Consider the following 23,344-nt stretch of genomic DNA (forward strand, 5'->3'; position numbering starts at 1 on the left):
CTCCCCAAAAGTTTTACCAACTTGAAAACTTTTCTCAACAGGACGTTTCTGGACTCGTCGTGGATGACAAGAAGGATAACTTCCTGCTAACACTCTGACTCTTAGAAAGTTTTATCAACTCAAATCTGAATATTTGAAGGCAGTGATGTAAAGTGGTTACCATGGGCCCCAGTGCACTGTCTAGTTATAAGGCACACACACACACACACACACACACACACACACACACACACACACACACACCAACTGCACAGCCTGCACTGTCTTTATCTACGCTCCTGTATGAAGGTGAAACCTGGTTTGGTGTGTTCCATCATGAGTTTGTTTCCTATCTGAAAGTCCTAAAATGCATGAAAACAAAAATGGAATCAAAGTGTTCAACATAATAGATGAATATGATTTACAAAAACAGCCCTGGCTTTCAAATTATTTTTATTCTTTATTTCTTTATCCATTTAATAATTCAACATCTTGTCTGTTTGATCTCAGCTTGTTCCCCCTCTGTACTGTTGCACCTGATTCTATATCGTATTTTCGTGTCGGCCACCGTAGTTAGCAGGAGGTAAAAACCTCCTTGACAATGAACACTCATGGAATTCTGACCAGGAAAAGTTTGAGCTGGTTGTAATCTGTACTTCTCACTGACGCCACTAAATCTGACGCACTGTTTCTCTCAACAGTGAAGTGTTTATTATTGAGCTTTAGCTGGTGACTGCAACTGTGTCTGTTAATCAGCTGTGAGCTGTAGGTCTGTGTCAGACAGACAGACAGATGTGACAGTGGCATCTTCTCATCTTTAAAATAAGAAAATAAACTCAACGTCTTAAACCATTAATTTAAAATTAATCTTTGGACCTTTTGTAAGAAGTTTGTTGATGTTTGATGTGTAGAAAATAAAAAAATACCCTTCACCCTTTTCTTCTAGCTCAGACGATGTTCATGTGGCCTGCAGGCAGCGAGTCCATGATATGCTATCACATCAGCATGAGCACAGGACAGAGATATTAACCAGAGACACGTGTATTGATTTTGGCATTCCTGCTGTCCGAACATGTAAAAGCTAAATTGACCAACAAGCCAATTTCCCTAAAGAGTCAACGGATCCTCTCAGGCTGTTTCCATTTAACACAGTGACAAAGTGTTGCTTCATGGCATCAGAACACACATCTGATATTTACTGACAGGCCCAGATTACAGATTACAGATTACAGATTACATCTTTCTCTTTATTACACACTCCAACACACACACACATACACATTCAGTCAGACACAAACACACACACAATCCAGACGAGTTCAGTGAAGGTGAATAAAGTGACATTAAAACAAGATTTTTAAAAACACTGTAGAAATATAAAGTTTCATGATCGATGAGAAATTAAAGTGTAAAAACACCGTATACACAAAGAGAAGGGAACTTGAGGAGCAGACTGAGTCCAGCTGCAGCTACATGATGGGGTAGCAGCCATACAGAGCGATGCCACATTGGTTGTTCTTGTTGCGAGCCATCCGGATGTAGCCCTGGTCTCCGAAGTTGACGCCCCAGCTGGACACAAAGAGCAGAGACACAAAGAATAAAATAAAGACAATAGCAGATACTAATAAACATCCTTATTAACAATCACCAGCATGTCATGCTAACAGTTCAGCACACACTGTTTTCAGTGTTAAGAATTATCTGACCTCAAAGCTAAACTGTTATTTTAACTGTTCAACCCAGTCGCTGGAATAAATGTTGGCACTGTAAGTCTCTGTACAGACATGAGACTTTTACACCTCACATGTTGAACCTTGATGTTTCTTTATGTTTCACCCACGCTGTGGTTAATGTGAGGTTAGGTTCAGGCACAAAAAACACTTGTCGGAAAAAGATCCTGTTTTGGCTGAGAGTTCCCGAGGTGGTCCCCACAAACACAGCTCGAAATGCCCTCATGTGTCATTTGTTGGTGTTGAACAGTGGTCTGCAGTCTGGCAGGCGTCTCTCCGAGGTGTCACACCATCCACCTCCACTAGTGATGTGACGTTCACGAACGAGCCGAATCTTTGAACCGGCTCTTTAGAGTGAACGAGCCAGTTCCTAATTTATTTGTTTTTTGCATTAATTTACTCTGTATCCATTAATTTCAGATTATTTGATCCGGAACAAGTTGAGAGAGACTAGTTTGTGAGGGAGAGAGACAGTGCAGCCGCTCACTAGTGCAGCTTGACAGTTAAAAGACAAACATTAAACGGGTTAGTACCAAACCTTATATCTGTGGAGTCTATTCTGGGTCCAAGTTACAATATCCAGATCACGTGATGCGATAAATCAGCAATGCGATTCGTAGTTGAACCCACTAACACCCCCCGCCCCACACACACAGTGAAAAACAACATTAAACAAAAAAAACCAAAAACGAACGAACTGCATCTTTGAACCGGCTCTTCAAAGTGAACAAGAAATCCCATCTCTACCCTCCACCTCCACCTCGTGATAACAGAGTCAGCTCATATACTATGTCACGTATTCATTCATATACATACTGAATGTATGGTGGCTTGTCTCACGTGGGATGTATAAAATGACTGTATCAGAACACTGAGTACAAACTGTCACGTTCTTTAAGACACAGACATGAGACTCACTTCAGTGTTTCAGTTCTCATCTTCTCTCAGACACAAAAAAAAAGGACTCAAACATGATGTGTTACACCCACAGATCACTTTCTCCTGAGAGATAGTGTGCGAGGGCTCTGGGCCGCAACTGTTTAGCCACATTTTGTGACCATGGAGCACCAGCGCAAATTTCAAGTACTAATATATAAACTGGAGAGCCTCATGGTGTGCTTTCCAGCTCTCATGTTTAAAGACACAAAGGCAGTTTAACTTTCTGCTAACTGCTAACAGCTAACTGTTGACCGGAAGCTTCAAGTTCACAGCACAAACATTAACACTTCCTGTCTTAGATGAGCCGGGTGCTTCATAATAAAAGCACCAGTGGTTCTGATTTATGTAATAGCAATACTTTATTTAACTTTATTATAACAGTACTTGTACTTTTTTGTAACTGTAGTTCATTTAATAATTTTGTACTTCAGTAGTCTACTGGACTTTAGAGGAGATTTTAATATATATATATATATATATATATATATATATATATATACATATATATATATATATATATATATATATATATATATACAGTACAGGCCAAAAGTTTGGACACACCTTCTCATTCAATGCGTTTTCTTTATTTTCATGACTATTTACATTGTAGATTCTCACTGAAGGCATCAAAACTATGAATGAACACATGTGGAGTTATGTACTTAACAAAAAAAGGTGAAATAACTGAAAACATGTTTTATATTCTAGTTTCTTCAAAATAGCCACCCTTTGCTCTGATTACTGCTTTGCACACTCTTGGCATTCTCTCCATGAGCTTCAAGAGGTAGTCACCTGAAATGGTTTTCCAACAGTCTTGAAGGAGTTCCCAGAGGTGTTTAGCACTTGTTGGCCCCTTTGCCTTCACTCTGCGGTCCAGCTCACCCCAAACCATCTGGATTGGGTTCAGGTCCGGTGACTGTGGAGGCCAGGTCATCTGCCGCAGCACTCCATCACTCTCCTTCTTGGTCAAATAGCCCTTACACAGCCTGGAGGTGTGTTTGGGGTCATTGTCCTGTTGAAAAATAAATGATGGTCCAACTAAACGCAAACCGGATGGGATGGCATGTCGCTGCAGGATGCTGTGGTAGCCATGCTGGTTCAGTGTGCCTTCAATTTTGAATAAATCCCCAACAGTGTCACCAGCAAAACACCCCCACACCATCACACCTCCTCCTCCATGCTTCACAGTGGGAACCAGGCATGTGGAATCCATCCGTTCACCTTTTCTGCGTCTCACAAAGACACGGCGGTTGGAACCAAAGATCTCAAATTTGGACTCATCAGACCAAAGCACAGATTTCCACTGGTCTAATGTCCATTCCTTGTGTTTCTTGGCCCAAACAAATCTCTTCTGCTTGTTGCCTCTCCTTAGCAGTGGTTTCCTAGCAGCTATTTGACCATGAAGGCCTGATTGGCGCAGTCTCCTCTTAACAGTTGTTCTAGAGATGGGTCTGCTGCTAGAACTCTGTGTGGCATTCATCTGGTCTCTGATCTGAGCTGCTGTTAACTTGCCATTTCTGAGGCTGGTGACTCGGATGAACTTATCCTCAGAAGCAGAGGTGACTCTTGGTCTTCCTTTCCTGGGTCGGTCCTCATGTGTGCCAGTTTGGTTGTAGCGCTTGATGGTTTTTGCGACTCCACTTGGGGACACATTTAAAGTTTTTGCAATTTTCCGGACTGACTGACCTTCATTTCTTAAAGTAATGATGGCCACTGGTTTTTCTTTAGTTAGCTGATTGGTTCTTGCCATAATATGAATTTTAACAGTTGTCCAATAGGGCTGTCGGCTGTGTATTAACCTGACTTCTGCACAACACAACTGATGGTCCCAACCCCATTGATAAAGCAAGAAATTCCACTAATTAACCCTGATAAGGCACAGCTGTGAAGTGGAAACCATTTCAGGTGACTACCTCTTGAAGCTCATGGAGAGAATGCCAAGAGTGTGCAAAGCAGTAATCAGAGCAAAGGGTGGCTATTTTGAAGAAACTAGAATATAAAACATGTTTTCAGTTATTTCACCTTTTTTTGTTAAGTACATAACTCCACATGTGTTCATTCATAGTTTTGATGCCTTCAGTGAGAATCTACAATGTAAATAGTCATGAAAATAAAGAAAACGCATTGAATGAGAAGGTGTGTCCAAACTTTTGGCCTGTACTGTATATAAGCGGAAGTTATGGGTTCTTGAGGCAAATGTGTTCCTCATGAGGAGAGGCATCTCTGTGCAAAGTTTCATGTCTCTACCACATACGGGGCATGAGATATGCCCATTCAAAGTTTGACATTTCAATGGGTTGCTATAGCGCCCCCCTTTGGCCAATTGACGTAATATTGCTTCATTGGCATCCTCCCATGACCCTCTACCACTGTGCCAAATTTCACATGGATTGACCAAGTCAGTGAGGAGAAAAACGTGGAACACACACACACACACACACACACACAGAGTTTTCCTCATTATATAGTAAGATGTGTTTCTATTAATAACCAAAGGGGGTTATAAATGGGGTTAGTGGGTTATATTGGGTCTCAGTGACATAAACCAATAAACTGAAGCATTATAGAAAGAATACAGACGTTAGGTGATCGTTTGGTGATCAAACACAAAGAACAGCCCAGATGCAGGTGACCTCATGTTAAGTTTTTTTTTTTAATATTCCCCCAACTTTGGTCTTAGAATACAAAACCCTCCTCAAACAGCTCAGAAAAAGACGGCACTGAATTCTCAGAAGAGCCTGGAGCTCAGAGTGTGTCTGAATGTCTGCAACATGGAGGAAGGATCAGAACATCCTGAGAGGCCGTTTACACGTACACGGTGAGATATCTTCCTTCGTCTGTGCCCTTTGTTTACACGCAAACGGAGATTTCTCCTCTGAAAACGAGTCTTTCTAAAAACTCCGGCCAGAGTGGAGATTTTGGAAAACTCCGGTTGCGCGTTTGCATGTAATCTGAGATAAACGGAGATAAACGGAGTTATAGGCAGCCGACGTCACAGTATGCGCCGGAACTTGCGCCTGTGTCAAAAGTGCGACCTATGTTGCTATGGTGACAATGGATACATGGAAGGCTTGAGCTTGTCGTTACACTGCCACCTACAGGTTTGGCATGCTCTTGTGTATATATACACGGCTAAGTGTAAACGAAGATCTTTTTGGAAACGGAGACGGTGAAATGTCCGTTTATGAAAATAGTAAACGGCCTCTAAGTGTGAGTTTCCTCTTCAGCCCTCAGAAAGGGCGCTGTCACATGCTGACTGGCCGAGAGAGGAAATGCACCAAGCTGCTCTCAGTTCTTCATTAGGGGTTCAGTACCCACACCCTGCGCAACAGGTGATCTGAATCCCCCTCCAATCAACTCAGGGGAGCTGTGATATAAAACTGAAATGAATTTAAAAAAGTGCCAAATAATGAGGGGCTTGCTTTTAAAGCCATAAACAACATGTTAGGACAGGTTAATCAGAGTATGCACGGCTGCATGTGAACAGAAGTATTAGTGGAATAAAGACAGCTGAGTAGGATAATTGTCTTTTCAGAATAAGGGCAAAACTGGAATATTTAGTGCATGCAGAATAAAGGAAACCTATGGAGGAACATGCTGCGTGCTGAGACCCTGAAGATCAGGAAGTTGTTTTTCATGCAATAAGTGATGAGAAATGAAAACTCCTTCTGTCCTATGACACACACTGTTTCTGTGATTCAGACCGACCACACAGTGTGAGTTAACATTTGCCTGAGAGACAGCTGTTTGTGTGATTTTAAACCTGGTTCAACCACTAAACTCATATCAGCAAAAAATCCCAAACCCCTCGGTGGCTGTTGACACAGTGTTCTCTACCGCACAGCTCCAACTTCCCTGTTTAACTTCCCTCCATCACACAGAGGAGGAACATACACAAGCTGAATATGTATGTATGTACGTATGTATGTATGTATGTATGTATGTATGTGTGGATTAGATCTCACCTGTTCTTCACCAGCCAGTAGTCGGCTCCGTCCAGCGTGCCGTAGCCAACAACTAACACCCCATGGTTCACATTCTGTGTGCAGCTCGGGTCATCGTACACTCCTGATGGAAATGGTCAAAATAATAACAAATAACACCTCATTATATTCATGTCTTTAAAAAAACCTTTTGTAGAAACTTGTAAGCCAGTAATTAAAGGAACAGTGTGTCAGATATTGGGAGATTTAGTGGCATCTAGCAGTGTGTAACATACCACTCCTGAAGAAAGCAAATCTGGGCCGTGTGGCGTCAATCGCCACTGAAATGGGTCCGATGGTGGCAACCCCCTCCTTCAGAGTCCCCTCAGTCTGGTCAGGCAGGAAGCTGTAATTGGAGCAGTTGGCGGCGCGGTACGTGGGGTTGTAGTGGCACTGCTGTGACTGAAGTTAGAGGACAAACTGAGGTTAAAACTGATGATTTAAACTGTGTTAAGTATTCCTGACCGTACTGAAGACAGCACCAAAAACTGTCCATGTTTGTAAAATACTGAGTTATAAGAGTTAAGAGAATATTTCACATCACTGATGGAATTTTTATGTGTTTTTCGGGTGAATTAGAGCCACAACACCTCCGCGAGGCTGGAACAGTCTGTCGGATCGGCTCAGAACTGCCCTCCTCCTCCACACAAACACCAACAACAGCGAACCAGATGAAGCCTGGAGGACAAACACGTTGTCCGCTCCGATTAATTTATTGTTGCTCCAAAGAGACATTAAGAGCAGACCACAGACAAGTGAGAAGAGTGTTGCAGTCTACAGCCCGAAGGGTCGGACTTAACTTGTTGTACACCCACATTGTTGTCTCATAGAGAGATTTGTTCACTGTAAACCTGAGTGCAAACTCAGACTTCCTCCATGTTTCCACTGAAAACACCATGTTTTCATTTACTGCAAAAATCTGTCCTTGTCTGCAACTTCCTGTTTGACTTTTGGGCTGAAGCCTTCATCAGAGAACAACAATCATCCTTATACAGGATGAAGAAGTGAGATATTAACGCTTGTGTGCAGAACAACTGACCAGTGACAGTTTGTGCAGCTGTCATGTTTTCACTCTGCAGCCAAACACAACTCTGCAGCATCGTTGTAAAACTGCAGCTGATGATTGTTTTCATTATTGATTCATCTGCTGATAATGTTCTCGATTAATCGATTAACTGTGTGTTCAATGAATATCAACAAATGGTGACAAATGTGAATCACAGGTTCCCAGAGTTGGAGGTCGTGTCTTCAAACGTCTTGTTTGGTCCGACCAAAACATTTCCGCTCTGCCGTCACAGAAAACGAGCAAAGATTCACATTTGTGAAGTTTGAACGTTAAATACAATTAAACAAGGTTTCAATAGTGTTTAACACAAACAAGACGTTTCGCCGGAATTCATGTGCTGAGAAACAGCAGATGAGAAAACGATCTGACCATGAAGTCCTTCAAGTCGTGAAGAATTTTTTTCTAAAGTGAAACCAGCACTGCTGCTGCCATACAATCATGAGTCATGCTACTGTGTGACACTCTGTGTTATTACTGACATGTTTTGTCACGATGAAGCAGTGAGTCCACGTCAGCCACAACAGTCCACATTTATCCATCAGTGTTACACACACGTCTATTGTAGACAATACGGCATCAAGGAAACAGGCAGAAAGTTGGAGGATTTACAAAATAAATAACCACAGGTTATATTAATATTAATTCATTAATTAATTCAAAGAATTAATGAAAGAATTGATACATGGACTTAAACAAACATGACTGTCCCATTTTACCTGAACATGACATCAGAGTGTTTGAATGTCTTAAATTAATTTATTCTGCATCATATTTTCTTCATAGAAATACAGCAGAGATCCACAACAAGTTGTAAAAATAACACTCAAGGTCGTCTTCAGAGTTTCAGGTAAATGTTTTGGTAATCTACCAAAAAGTGTCCTGAACTAACTACTAGACTTCACCCTGTGTTATATATAAACCTCAGCAGCTTCAGGTGTCAGGTGTTTCTGAATAAATCTAACATTTCTTAGGTTGAATTTTGTTTTTGCAAAAACTTGCTAAACTTTTTCAGCAGAGACTTGAATTTAAGATGATGATGACCTGGCTGCAAACTGTCCAACTGCAGCAGCAGCAAACACCGCTGTGCTTCTGCAGAGTTTACACACACACGACCGTCTTTCAAAGAGTGTGTGAAATGAAATTCCTTCAATAAAACTGTTTTAATAACAGATTCAGATTGTTTCAAAAGAGTGAATCAAAACATTTGGAGGCCATTTACACGTGGCCGGCTATTTTCATAAACGGACATTTCACCGTCTCCGTTTTCAAAAAGATCTTCGTTTACACTTAGCCGTGTATATATACACAAGAGCATGCCAAACCTGTAGGTGGCAGTGTAACGACAAGCTCAAGCCTTCCATGTATCCATTGTCACCATAGCAACATAGGTCGCACTTTTGACACAGGCGCAAGTTCCGGCACATACTGTGACGTCGGCTGCCTATAACTCCGTTTATCTGCGTTTATCTCAGTTTACATGCAAACGCGCAAACAGAGTTTTCCAAAATCTCCACTCTGGCCGGAGTTTTTAGAAAGACTCGTTTTCAGAGGAGAAATCTCCGTTTGCGTGTAAACGAAGGGCACAGAAGAAGGAAGATATCTCCGTTTATCAAAATCACCGTGTACGTGTAAACGGCCTCTTGGACTTCAAAGAAATAAAATGAGAAACTGGGAGAAATATGATTTTTTTTTTAGTTTAGACTTTGTGTTATAATTTCTTGTTTGGAATGAGGACAGATGCATAAAAGTGTGTGTGTGTGTGTGTGTGTGTGTGTGTGTGTGACAGCTGACCTTTACCTATTGTTTTTTTTCACATGGTTTCCTTCAAACCCTAAAGTGACTCTCTGGAGTTTAAGTTAATGGATTTTTAACTCTCTTTTGATGCATGTTTGAGCTGCAGCAGGACGGAAGCGGTTCCTCACCTGTATGCCTGTGTACGGGTATGAAGAGTCGGAGTCGATGCCCTGGTTGTCGATGACGTACTGGAAGGCTTTGTGCATGTAGCCACCGTTGCAGCCGTGGTTTCCGTATTTGCCTGAACAGTCCACCAGGTTCTGGGGGCTCAGGTCTACCAGCTTCCCTGTTGTCTTGGCTAACTGGCCCTCCAGGGCCCCGGCAGCACTGAAGGCCCAGCAGGAGCCACACGAGCCCTGGATGTAAACCAGCGATGTTACTCTGATGTCATAAACAGTGTGTTTTTTCTTTTCTTTATTAGCTGCAGAGTTAGATGAAACACTTCACATCTCAGCGTTTGGCAGAACAACAGGAGTTTGTGAAGACGGAGCCAGCCGAGGTTAAAGAAGAGGTTAAAGAAGAGGTTAAAGAACTCTGCCGACTCTTTGGGGAAATTTCCTTGTTTGTCTGATATATCTCACATGTTGCACAGAACACAAGGAATCCCACAATCAATACTTGTGAGTCTCTGGTTGGATGAAACTCATCTGAGCTACACCAGCTCTTCTTCTCCTTCGTCTTCAGTGTAAAACTTCTTTGCAGATTTTGAAACAATTTAAAATACAACTTTTCTTATTTTTGACTTTTCTCAACAACATCTTACGAGTCAGTTTGTGAGAAAAACATCATCAATTAATGATTATTCAGTAAAGTGAGCCAGAGTTCAGTAGATTTATCAGGTTTATGTGTTTTGTCGATTCTTGTGTCGTCCAACTTTTTTACCACATTTGTCTGTTTAACTTGAGAAGATGAAGCTGTGTGAAATAATAATTAATACAACAAATAGGCCCCATGATGCATGTGTTATTTATAGACTTGGCTGTTTTGGGCTGAAGCATATTTTTAAACAGTCCAGATGAAATAGAATATTGATATATTTCTGAGTGAAACAGGATCTGCAGCTGGGACATAACGTTGGGAGGATCTGGGTGTGTCATAACAGTGGGGAGGTTTCCAGTCACAGTGAAGTGTTTCTACAGTTCCAGCTGGACGAGGACATCTAACTGGCCTACTGTCCTTGTCCCAGTATACAAGCACGGGAGGGGAATCCATTTATTGAGCCAAGTATGTGCGACTCCTCTACGATAGGTGGAGATATGCCCCCTTTCAGCTTGTTAGTATTGGACCTTTTTCCTGTTGACCTATTACGTCACAGACCAAACAATGGACAAACAAGTTAGCTACGGTTAGCTAGCAGCTAACTGCTACCATGGTGGACAACTTTACAGCTCTGTACATTTGGTCCGTCCAAAAAGTCACGGCTCTGGATGTAGATTTCTCCATGTTGTTACCGGCTTCTTCTTCTCTTACACATTTAATGCTATTGGACTTCCGGGTCAAAGCCCGGGGCGGAAACTGTGGAGCATGCTCAGAGTGCCTCGGCCAGTTTGGCTCTGATTGACTGTATACATGCAGGAGGAACTCCACTCATAAAAAACTTTATAATTTCAAACTCACAAGGTGCAGCAATGAATAAAAACACATCTTTAACTTTTGTCACCATGAGTAAATAAAAAGTGATGTCACTTTCAAAACTGAGATCAACAGATTAAAAAAACAGAAACTCAACAGCGGTTGGATGGTGAGCTCTGTGTGTTAACGAGTGTCAGGAAGTGATTTTCAGCTGCAAAAAACAAAGTGGATGTGGCAAACCAGCGGCTGTGGTGACGACTTTCTGTCTAGAAGTTGGAGGACTAAGAGCAGGAGGAATGAGTGGGGCGATGACTGTGATGTTCCACAGATTCAATCTGCTGACTGATGTTCAGTTACATGAGTCACTGATGGAAACAGAGTGTGTGTTTTTCTTTACCTGCTTCTTGACGCTGGTGACGTAGCCCTTCTCTCTCCAGTCCACCGCGTCTGGAACATCAGCGCCTGACGCCCCTGTGAAGGCAGATGGTGCCCTCTGGATGTCAGTGGGAGGACTGAGCGTGGCATAAAACTGCCTGATCTCCTCTGGAGTCTGTCAGGAAGCAGATAACAGCAGGACTGTAAATACGACTATTAAAGGACAGAGGTCTTTTTAACCGGTGAAATGTAAGTTTATGAATCTGACTGGACTGAAATCCACAGAGCCTGAACAGTGACAGGAGGTGTTGGCATTAAAAATAAAATCTGTCATTGAAAAAGGAAGAAAAATTCCACTCAAGAATAAAACACAGGTATTAAAAACGTATTTATTTTATTTAGATATTTTTGCTTTTTGGTGTGTTTTCAGCTATATATTTTTTTATTTTTACCTTATGTCACTTTTTTTTGTTTGTAGTGTACTTTCTTTTTCCTTGTTCACAACATCATTAACAGAAAGTTGAAAATGAAAAAAGAAAATACGTTACTGCAAAAAAAAACTGACACTGAAAAAAGAATAAAATCAAAATAAAATAATAATAATAAATAAATAAATAATAAATAAACTTTGTAAAAACATTTGTAAAAAGGTTGTGATACTTAACCGACCGTCTTAAAACCTGGGTTGGCATCAAGGACACAGCACTTAGTTAGTTCAGTCCGTTCTCATTTACTGTTCATTTCAAATATTTTCCCAGAAAAGTAATGTACCCAAATTCATACTTTTCCCTTATAATTTGAAGCGCTGCAAAACTGGTGCACATGGCACAAAGACATGGACTTTCCCCCGAGATTTACCCCTGGAGACACGTGTTCGCAACCGTGTAAAGTTTGAGTGAAGTCATTTACAGGTACGTCCTCGCCATGGTCCTTTTCCTAAACCTGACCTCTGTAACTTTATGTTGATTATGTAACTGTACATCAAGGACGTAGCGACATTAGTGGAGCACAAATTTGTGGAATATCATACAAACTGTTCTGTGAGGACACAATGGTTGGTTTCATTCTTACCTTTTAAAAAGAACCTACTCGGTCACCATAAGTAATTATTTGTCTAACTTGCATTACCTGTGGTGTACCACAGGGTTGTGTTTTAGGTCCCATTTTATTTTCTGTCTACATGTTTCCATTTTGTTGAGATTGTAGATTCATGTAGGGTGGATGATAAGTTCACAAAATTCATGATTCTACATTGCACTCAAACTTTTAATCAGAGCTGTTGAAGTGATAGCTCTCAGCTGTGAATGAAGATCAATAAACTCAAATTCAGTTACTGAAAAACGCTGGACACAGATTGTATGAGGCAGGTTAAAGGACATAAACCAGACACCAGTTAGTTAATATTCCATTTTGAGTCCTTCAGTCATTCCTTAATTTAGAGGCAGAACACACTGCAGGCTGCTGAGAGTGGAAATCATCTCATTACTTCAGAGAAGCCTGAAAGGCCGGAACCAAAAACTACAGAGTGTCAGACAGAGTCCAGTCTGTATATATATATATATATATATACATGTATGTAAAACATATATGCATTTAATTTGATTACCACAAACACACTGACAGAAAGCTAACACAGAGTAGAGTTTTTGGAGCCTCAGATTTCCTGCTGCTGTCAGCTCTGTAGCAGATATAAAAATGTACCTGACGATACTTCATTATAATGATTAGCTGCAGGGCTTCAAAGTTCAACCTGGTCAAACTGTATCTAGTCTCTTTGCCAGTGACCTTCCACCGTTAACACAGTGTCATTAATAAATTACTGTGCTGATCATAAATCAATAAAACTCCTAAAACTTTTTCTCCTTCAGTAAAAGCAGCAGAGCGAGCGTCTCACCAAGTCTCCCATGTGATTCATGCCCAGTTCGTAGGTGTGAAGCCCCATCGAGGCCTCCAGGTTGTGCATGGTAATGAGCAGGAGGTTCTTCTCCCACAATTCCCTGCGGCGCACATCCTCCACCTCAACACAAAGACACAGAGAGAGAGTGCAGGAGGTCAGTATGATAAATCTCACGTACGGACTCTGCGCCTACAAACACCAGAGAAAACTTCCATATTTTTATCTCACACCTCATTTTGGTACGTCTTCTCGTGCGTCTTCTTCCACAGCTCCCAGTGGACGTCCAGCCGGCTGTCAAACATGGCTGCCGCCCCGACACACAGGGAGATGAGCAGCAGGCTGCCCAGCATCATGCCTGTAAACACACACAGGGACCACGGGAGAAGTCAGGATGTTGTCTGACCTTTGATGAGACGGCTGCTCGCTAACACGCCGAGAAAACAAAGCACCCCGGCAGAGATCAGACCTCCAGTCAGAAACATACGAGATAAACGTGTTGGCTTCATAAAAACCACACAGAGAGGATCAACGTGTCAGCGGCTGCAGGGAGGATCACTGAGGACGACACTATGTTTTCACAGGATGGATTCAGAAGTCAGAAGACAGAAAAGATACAAATCTCTACTCACTGTTTGTTCGTTTAAGATCCTGACACATGATTTTATTATTATTTCTCCTTTATGAGTCAATCATTCACTAAACCCTCCAAGTCTGCAAATCAAAACCAACATTTTTCCTTTATCTGCCAAATTCTCATGGGTTCACCCTGGAGTCCAAGTTTGTGCCAAATTTTAAGAAATTCCCCAAAAGTGTTCTTGAGATATTGTGTTCACGAAAATGAGATGGATGCAAGGACACAGTAACCTTTGACCTCCAAAATCTAAATCTAAATCTTGACGACACATTCACGAGAATGAGAAGGACAAGGTCACAGTGACCTTTGACCTATGACCACCAAAACATAATCACTTCATCATTGAGTTCAAGTGGACGTTTGTGCCAAATTTTTATAATGTCTCTTCCGTTCTTGAGATATCGCGTTCACAAGAATGAGATGGACAGATGGACGCATGGACTGACAACCCAAAAACATAATGCCTCCGCTCATGGCTATCCCCGGCACATAGGCATACAAACCCTTAAAATTCTAACTTATCAACACACTCATTTCATTTCTGGGGTGACACATTATTCTTAAAGGATATACATGTATTAAAAAACACGATTTATAAAATTATTTGATCTGCTTACATTTTCTTTCTACTTCTAAACTTGTCCTGTGTCAGACATCAGCCTCGTCCCACTGAAGACTTCACAACTTCAGACATTTTAAAACATGTTTAAAGTTTATAAAATCTAAAACTAAGTACTGATACTATCAGTGTGCAAATGTACTGCTGTAATCATCTTTGTTTTAAAATACATTTCCTATGAAAATGTTGTCCCTTTAAAGATGAGTACAGATTTCTGTTATAGCAGGTGTGTCTCAACCGTAACAGGTCGACTCTGTAGCTCCTTCAAACCCAAATTGAAAATGAATGATGGTTTAAAAATAAGTATTTTGATCAGAGTTAAGACAAAAATACAATTTCTCTATATGACTGCTGTAAAATCACTGAATATATAACTTCAGCTCCGTCACATCTGACCTCTGACCTCCATCCTGTGTGATATTCAATAAATAAATCACTGTGATGTCGTCCCGTCACAAAGTTTAATAGTTGAGACTTTGATCTTTCCAAATGAGCCTTACAGAAAAGCAAAAATTAAAAATTAAGGTTTTGTCCCAGTTCTCAAGAATGAGAATAATATTTTGTGTTCTGGTTTGAGCACACAAACCTGAAAACCAGCCGACTGACTTCACTCTGTCTCTGTGACGCTCGTCATGTTCAGCTCTTGCTGACGCTGCGTGGCTGTTCGTGGCTGTTTGAGGCTGTTCGTGGCTGTTTGAGGCTGTTCGTGGCTGTTCGTGGCTGTTTGAGGCTGTTTGAGGCTGTTCGAGGCTGTTCGAGGCTGTGGTTAACGCTGATGGTATTTTAGATTACACGACACTGTTCTGAACATTCTCATCACCCACATGTCATCTGACTGATACCTCTCCAAGTCTTAAAGGGGAACTACGCCAAAATTCAGACATATTATTCCTGTGGTCTGAGTCAGTCCACAACTTTAAGTAACCATGAACAACTGTCTCCCAGATTCAAAAACTAGAGTACTGAAACTCAAATGTGTGATGTCATGGAGTATAAAGTGTGGAGCTGCTCTATAGACAATTAATGGTTAAATGATGACACAGATGGGAATGTTCTTAACATATGGAAACATTTTCTGTTTCAGAGCTGAGATCTCAGATAAAGATCATCTTGGTATAAAAAAGACATCAAACAAAATCAGGCTCCCATTCACTGTCTATGGAGCAGCTCCACACTTTATACTCTAACGCCGGAATTCCACTGGATGCGTGTGGAACGGCTGCGCTGATTATCCGCTGTGTGCTCCGCCGTCCATCAACACCCACCGGCTGCGTTTGCTTTGCGGAGCGGTGCAGCTCCACCAGACAGCGGGACCCACGAGGACCCACGAGGACCCACGAGATCTCACAAATTCATCATGGAATGACGTCTGAAACCCTCTGACCTGTTGACTTAAGGCCTGTCTCCGCCCATTATGACATTTTCGAGGTGTAGTGCAGGGAAATATGATCCGCCGTGAACACTGTGTATTTTATTTTGAAAATCATTATTTTTTTAAATTTTGTTTCTGTGCATGACTTCCTGCCCCGCACGTTCTGCTCTGTGCTGAATTGCTGTGTTGTGCTCCAGCGTCCGGATTGTTGGGGAGGGCTCCAGAGCACTGCAGCTGTGACGGAGCCAGAACGCAACACAACCGCAGCCGGTGGAAACACACACATTAACTAGAATTGAATCCTATCGCAACCAACACGCATCTGGTGGAATTTGGGGGTAAGACAACAGTCAGCAACCTGCTCTGCAGCCGCCCTTAAAGGGTGTTTCACATATAGTCCTCTTTAAATGAACTGAAAAAAAGTGGCCCAACAGAAAAGGGACTCAGTTCTTTAAGTGTTCCCACTATAGCCTACATATAATATATATTGATATAGTCTTGTTTTTACTGTGGCGTGGCGCTGCAGTGAGGTCATGAAGCCCCTCGCTTTCAGATGAACTTCTAATTGGAGGAAAACCTGTTTCTGTTTGATGTATTCTACGTTCCACATCTGGAGACGTGCAGTATCTTCCATAGATCAAACTACTCCTCGTCCTGCGTCCTGCAAGTGCTACAGTGGTTTTGTCTGTTTTTTGAAGCGTCCCAGGTGAACATCATGTGATCTAGAGGGCTGAACACAACGGCAAAGAGCCTGGAGCACTTTGTGTTCACAAGGCGCAGGTTCAGCAAACTTTACTCAGAACACCTTCCGAGTAGGTCTGGGTACAGTTCGCTTCAGAGGGGTCTGAGTTCTCTTTGCGCAAAAAATGTTGAGTCACTGCTTTGAGTCCGCTTACAGTGCTGAAAAGGACCAAGTGTGAAAACACCCAAAAAGCATGAGCTGTTGCATGCAGTGTGCACACAACATTGTTATGTTACGCCCTAAACTTTGACCCTCTCTCAGATATCTGTTACCATGGAGATAAAACAAAAGGCCCGTCACTGAGCTCGCCGCAGATGAAGGTCACCCTGAGAGCTCTGCTGTGGTTACTGTGCAATCTATGTAGTCTGAACTTTTAGGTTGTAACTTCATACATTGTAGATTCAAACATATTCACAGCAGTGAGGTCACATCTGCAGTGCTCTGTACTCGTTATTTCTTTGTCGTTGGTTTACTTGGTTATCTTTATTATTATTTTGTTCACTTAATTAATATCACTATTATTAGTATTTGACTTGTCATCAGTTACTTATGTACACTGTCACCTGTCATTGAGACTTCTGACAGCTGTCAATCAGCGGCTCAGTCATGTGATGTCTCTTCCACTGTGCAGAGGATTGTGGGTCAGAACAGCCAGTAAAGCGTGCTGCCTTGCAAACTGCAACATGTGACCAGCTGCAGTAAAACATCCTGGTGTTTTTGGCGTACTGCATTTTACATACTCCATCTTGTCCTGGCATTCTAGTGTGGTAGTGTGGGGACTGGGATGCACACACTTCCTTCTGTAGTGTGTGACTGACAGAGATGAACTCATGGTCACTGATACTGATTACACTTCTCAAGGCCATGGAAATAACATGCAGGAAACCTTAGTTTAGTTGGTGTTCCCCTTTCATTGTGGGTGTGTGTTGATGAGCTCTGTGTGACAGTCAGCAGTTAAGGTATCACTTCCACATATTTCAAACTATTGAACTGCACATAAATCCCCAAATGAGTCAACATCACAAGACCAGAACTGAAACTAATGAACAAGCCAGAAATTTGTCCGAACTCATCAGTGCTGTCGCTAAACATCAACTTCAGTTACTGTTTAATCAAACCATTGTTCAGAGGAGTGAAAGACAGAGTCAGTGTTTAATAAAGGAAGTAACACGAGTTGTTAATGTTCATCAACACTTGGGTTAGTTTAGTCTGAAGTCAGTGTTCAGTATGTCGCCTGTCTAGTTTGACCTGATCTGCTGGATGAAAAACTTCAGTATAAAATCCAGGTGACTGTTAATCAGGTGACACAAAGCAGACAATCAGAGTCACCTAATACCTGACTGAGTTACTGTCACAGGCACAGAGCACCAACATGAACCCAAATCTGCCTTCTACATTCATACAGAACCAGAAACTCAGGAACCTTTCAGTCACTAACAGAACATGAGCTGAGTATAGATCAGGAACACGTCTCTGATTGGTCATTTATGTTTATCTTATTACTGATGTGCAGTGTTGAGGACTGGTGGTGAACTATGTGTTATTACACTGGTAGTTTAACTTCATTTTGCATCAGCTTGGTGGGAGTTAAACTACATTTCTATATTTGCAATGATTCAAGAAGTTAAAATTTCTTTTCTGACATTTTTTTGTGTTGTTTAACTGAAGCTACAAACTGTTTGGAGTCATGAAAGGAACGGGACAATTATTTACTTTTATTTTGCTTCCCTGCTGTAACTGAACCTCTGAACACAAATATCATCATCAGCATTATCAGTCATAATAATGAGTCCTCCTGTCACTGTTACGCTGACGACACACAGATCTACTTGTCCTTTTAGCCAGATGATGTTCGCTGTCTGAGCTCTTTAACGGAGTTCTTAACTTCTATCAAGGATCTTTCTGCAGATTAAAGTCCAGCTCAGACCAAAGATCGATGACGAGACGAAACCATTTCACAACGTCGCAGAGAAAAGTGTCAGCGGTGTGAAGTGGCTGGTCTGAGCTGGACTCAAACCAGCTGACCTAGGCCTGTCGCGATATGCGATAAGTCAGTTAATTGCACGGTAAATTTAAAGGGAGACAGTAACTTTTCCGGCCGTGATTAATTGCCATGTTCATGCGTGTTTGTTTTCCTCGTCTCTCTCCACCAAAGAGACTGGACGACAAGAGCGTTCACTGCCGTGCATCGTCTGCAGCCAGGTGAGTTGGTTCATTAGCGTAATGAACGGAGGGAAAGCTCTTGTCATCGAGTGCCTTTGTCTCTGTGGGGGAGGCGGGGCTATGGGCCACACACACACACACACAGTGCGATCTTCGTGAGGGGGAGACGAGGCGAAGAAGAAAACAGAGAGTTGAGCGTAAGAGAAAGACAGGGAACTTGTTCCTAAACCAAACACCACGGCCCCTGTGTGGGAGTGTTTTGGCTTTAAACCAATGACAGAGGGCAGCCCAGTAATGTGGACGAGCCGGTGTGCCGGGTTTGTTCTAAAACCATCTCAACACAAAGAGCGAATACGACCAACTTAACTGCACACCTGAGAGTGAGAGACTGACAGACTATTTTTTTGTATTTATTTCAATATTTTTATGTGTTATTTCGGATATTTAAATTTTCTTTTTTGCATTCCTAAATAAATAAATAAATACATTTTTAAAATTAAATAAATGTTTATGTTTCTTTAAAAGGGTGAACTTGCATCAATATGTCTTTATTATCATTATATAAGTTTAATAAATGGTCTAAAAACAGCAAAATTACAACAATAATAAAAATGGTCTTATAAGCACAATATTACGCAATATTATCGCTTATCGCAATAATTTCTGACGCAATTAATCGCCCAGCAAAATTTGTTATCGTGACAGGCTTAGTGTCACCTGACAGTCAGCTGGTCAAATGGCCGCCAGCTGGTTTTAAAGCACGTCACCTGCGTCACTGGCCAATCAGCTTGTAGTGAAGTCTGCTGGTCAAGTCAAAATGACCATAGACGGCGTGTTGGCTGCTGCAGCGACCTGTGCTGCACTGACTCATCTAGTTGACTTGATGTGAACCTGCAGGTTTTTACAACGCTGCAGAACAAAGCGTCGACAGTAGTTCTTTGTTTTAACTCGTCTCATTGCAAATCTTTGGTTTGAAATAATCTCTGACCCTGATCACCTAAAAAGCAAATCACTGGTAACTAATAAATGTTCTCAAGCACATTTGCTTTTTTCCTTTTAATGTCTGACTGGTTCTTTGTGATTTGTAACTGTTGTGTTTTATTTTCTTTTGTTCTGTTTTCACCTTGGCGCAAACTTCTGTCTTATTGTTGTTTTATGTTTATGCACTTTGTGAAGCACTTTGGAACCCTGTTTAGATAAGTGCTATACAAATAAAGTAATTGTTATTATTATTAGATACATTTTATTTTATCTTGCTTTCATTTTTACTGTTTACAATCAGCACTCAGGTGAAATATCAGTATACGTTGAGCTGTACAGTGCTTATACCTCCAGTGTTCATCAGCCTGTCCTTTATTATATTTTGTTTTTTTACTGCTCACTTATTATATTCTTCTGCCTTTTTTTCACCATTTACAAATTCTGTCATCTGTGTTTTTACTGTTTACTTCTTAGACTGATTTTAGTTTTTTACTGATGCTTCTTGTTTGCACTTTTCCTTCTGCTGCTGTGACGATGCACATTTCCCTGCTGTGGGACTAATAACAGATTATCTTCTCTCTTCTTCTCTCATCTTATTTTTTTGCATCACAAGTATTTGGTTATTGCTATTTATGAACAAATGTTACGTGTTATTTTAGAAGCCACCTGTCTAGCTGAGTCATCCTCCCCCACCTGGACTCCAGTTTCTGATGGACATTGTGAACAAAACCAAAGCCGACATTTCTGTCACTTCTCCAACAGTGGAGATTTTTTCTTCTTTTTTTAACGTATGACGTGTGACGAGTGGGCACTTGAGTGACATTTGACTTTTTTTGTGTTATATTTAGTCATAATTTTGCGTACCTTGTCAGTTTGATCACTTTGAACATTTTCTGAGCAGCTTTAATGAACCAAACTACATTTCTCTCAGCGGAGCGTTGCTGTAGTTCAGGTGTGTCCAAAATCAGGCCCAGGGGCCAACTGTGGCCCACAGACCAGTTTCAAACGGCCCTCAGCTTGACTTTCAAAATACACTATACTGTATGTGGCCAACCACACAGTGTAAGATATGAAGCAATCGAGCACTTTGCATTTTATCTGTTCGCCTCACAACAGCAGGACTGTCTGTCACACAGTCTGTAGACGTACATCAAAAGGGAACGACGCAGGTGGAGTGTGTTTCATGATCAGATGGTGAAGTAGGTGATTTAAACAGACACATTTATCACAGACGTGGGTCTTAGCGGGGCAACAATAAAAAGACAATAAAAACACAGCAGATAAAGCCGTGACGTGAGCAAGAAGTTAAAAGTACAAAACTCTTCCTGCCTGTAAACAAACACACACACATCTCCCGATCAGCAGACGTTTCCTGCTCTCTGTCGGACATTAACGCAGCGAAGGAGCGTGAAGTGAAGGGAGGAGAGACGCTTTGAGGAACAGAGTTTTACTAAAAGCTGAAAGTTTGTTTTGTCTGTTTCTGACTTTTTAATCGTTAATCATTTAAAGACAGAAGCAGAGGCCCCCAGGTGTTTACACATGATGTTATCTGGCCCCCTTTATAGATGTTTGGACACCCCTGGTGTGAAGAGGAAGAGGAGGATCTGAACTGTTCAGAGAATAACCAGATAAATACTAAAACACATTTAATCCTAAAATCTTTATAGACACTCACAGTAACATTAAACCTTAACACAGTTATATCAACATTACAGGATCATTTTAATCCACCTGCAGCCCCCCCCCCCACACACACACACTGCTGGTAAAACACAAAAACGAAAGTAAAAGTAAAGAAGCGTTAAATCTTTTTACTGACGGGTTTTCTTTGATAAAAAATGTCCTGACATTCAAATAAAATCAGAATCTGTTGATTCAAACTGCAGATGATTAATGAAAGATGTTAAACTAACCTCTGTCGGTCGGACTCATCGTCTGCTGCTGCTGCTGTGTGTGTGTGTGTGTGTGTCTGTGTGTGTCGCACCTCTGTGTGTGTCTGGTTTCCTGCTTGGTTTTTGTGAAGAAAACGTCACATGATCTGTGTCAGCTCCTCTTCCTCTTTACACAGAAGCTGCGTTACATCACACTGATGTGTTCAGTGTTTCACCTGAAGACTGACAGCACACACACACACACACACACACACACACTGAAGCAAATAAAGCAAATAAAGAAACACACACATTTAATCTCTCTCATTTTTTAAAGCCTCAGAGCCTCAAAGTGAACCAGAGAGTCTGACACCAATAGACAGAGTAAATTATCTTATTTATTGTCCAAACACATTAAAACAAGAAGATTTATATTTAAAATAAAGTGTAGAGTCTCACCAGCGGCCTCTGGAGGCTGTGATGTGAAATACACCTCATGGTAAAACAAGGATTTAACAGGATGAAATGTCCCCTCAGAAGATTTATTTTGCTTTAAATCCTCAGTAAATGTCAGCAGAGTGAGGTCATGACATGTGTTGTGTGTAGAGTCGACCTGTTGTTCTGAGGGTGGAAACACCAAAATGAAACATTCCTCCAATGAACATGTTGTTATGGATGTCATGAATATGTTTGAAGTTTCTACTGTAGAAGTCAAATTTGTGGTAATCAAAGCCGTTAAGAGTGATTGTTGAGGGACTGTGTGCTGCCAGTGTTTTATAAAAGGTGGTGCTGAGCTGTCGGCAGGCCGGTCTGACAGGCTGCAGATTGGTGAACACACTTCCAAATTCACACAAACAACACTGGAGACGTCTTATGATAGAGATGAACATTCAGTTCATGATCAGCTCTGATGGACATTCCTCCATCTGTGTCACTGTGTCATGTGATCAAACCTCACATGTCAGTCTCCTTTACTGTGACCATCCTGAGTCACACCTTTGTAGTAGTGATGCTGCTGAATCAGACTCACCTGTCAGGTGGATGAGATGTCTTAGAACAGGAGAAGAGTTCACTGACACAGAGTTAAAAGAGACATAGACCTGGTGAGGTCATAAAGAAGTCTCAGATCTTTCAATTAAACTTGTGAAAAATGGGAGCAAAAACAAAAGTGTTATGTTTAATTTTTTTTTTATAAAAAGTCATAAATGATAAAATGTGAGACCTCAGCTTTCATCAGGGGCCAAACGTTTCTGTCACTGCAATATATAACAGTTATTAAACAGTTATTAATGTGCTGCTGCCTGTCTCGACCAGCACGCTCTTGTAAAAGAGATTTTTAATTTCAGTAATGTTTATATATATGTACAGTACAGGCCAAAAGTTTGGACACACCTTCTCATTCAATGCGTTTTCTTTATTTTCATGACTATTTACATTGTAGATTCTCACTGAAGGCATCAAAACTATGAATGAACACATGTGGAGTTATGTACTTAACAAAAAAAGGTGAAATAACTGAAAACATGTTTTATATTCTAGTTTCTTCAAAATAGCCACCCTTTGCTCTGATTACTGCTTTGCACACTCTTGGCATTCTCTCCATGAGCTTCAAGAGGTAGTCACC

At 41.3% G+C, this 23,344-nt stretch overlaps 1 protein-coding gene across 1 annotated transcript; it reads right to left on the reverse strand.

The window, feature by feature from the left end:
* Window positions 1–415: 415 nt before the first annotated feature.
* Window positions 416–21,896, reverse strand: ctss2.1 (cathepsin S, ortholog2, tandem duplicate 1). The gene is made up of 8 exons (XM_033640842.2): window positions 21,763–21,896; window positions 13,569–13,693; window positions 13,336–13,458; window positions 11,464–11,616; window positions 9,623–9,850; window positions 6,871–7,036; window positions 6,617–6,719; window positions 416–1,548 (listed from the first exon to the last, which is right to left on the reverse strand). Exons 1-8 carry the CDS (start codon window positions 21,779–21,781, stop codon window positions 1,449–1,451), a joined length of 1,017 nt encoding a protein of 338 aa, XP_033496733.2. The 5' UTR covers window positions 21,782–21,896; the 3' UTR covers window positions 416–1,448.
* Between the last annotated feature and the right edge of the window lie 1,448 nt (window positions 21,897–23,344).

This window comes from Epinephelus lanceolatus, chromosome 10 (assembly GCF_041903045.1).
Source record: "Epinephelus lanceolatus isolate andai-2023 chromosome 10, ASM4190304v1, whole genome shotgun sequence".
Lineage (NCBI taxonomy): Eukaryota > Metazoa > Chordata > Actinopteri > Perciformes > Serranidae > Epinephelus > Epinephelus lanceolatus.

Excerpts from the sequence above, each read along its gene's own strand:
- ctss2.1 (XM_033640842.2), bottom strand. Across the intron at positions 11,617-13,335 it reads TGAATCACATGGGAGACTTG|ACTCCAGAGGAGATCAGGCA; the intron begins GTGAGACGCTCG and ends GCTTCCTGACAG. Across the intron at positions 9,851-11,463 it reads TCACCAGCGTCAAGAAGCAG|GGCTCGTGTGGCTCCTGCTG; the intron begins GTAAAGAAAAAC and ends GTTTACATCCAG.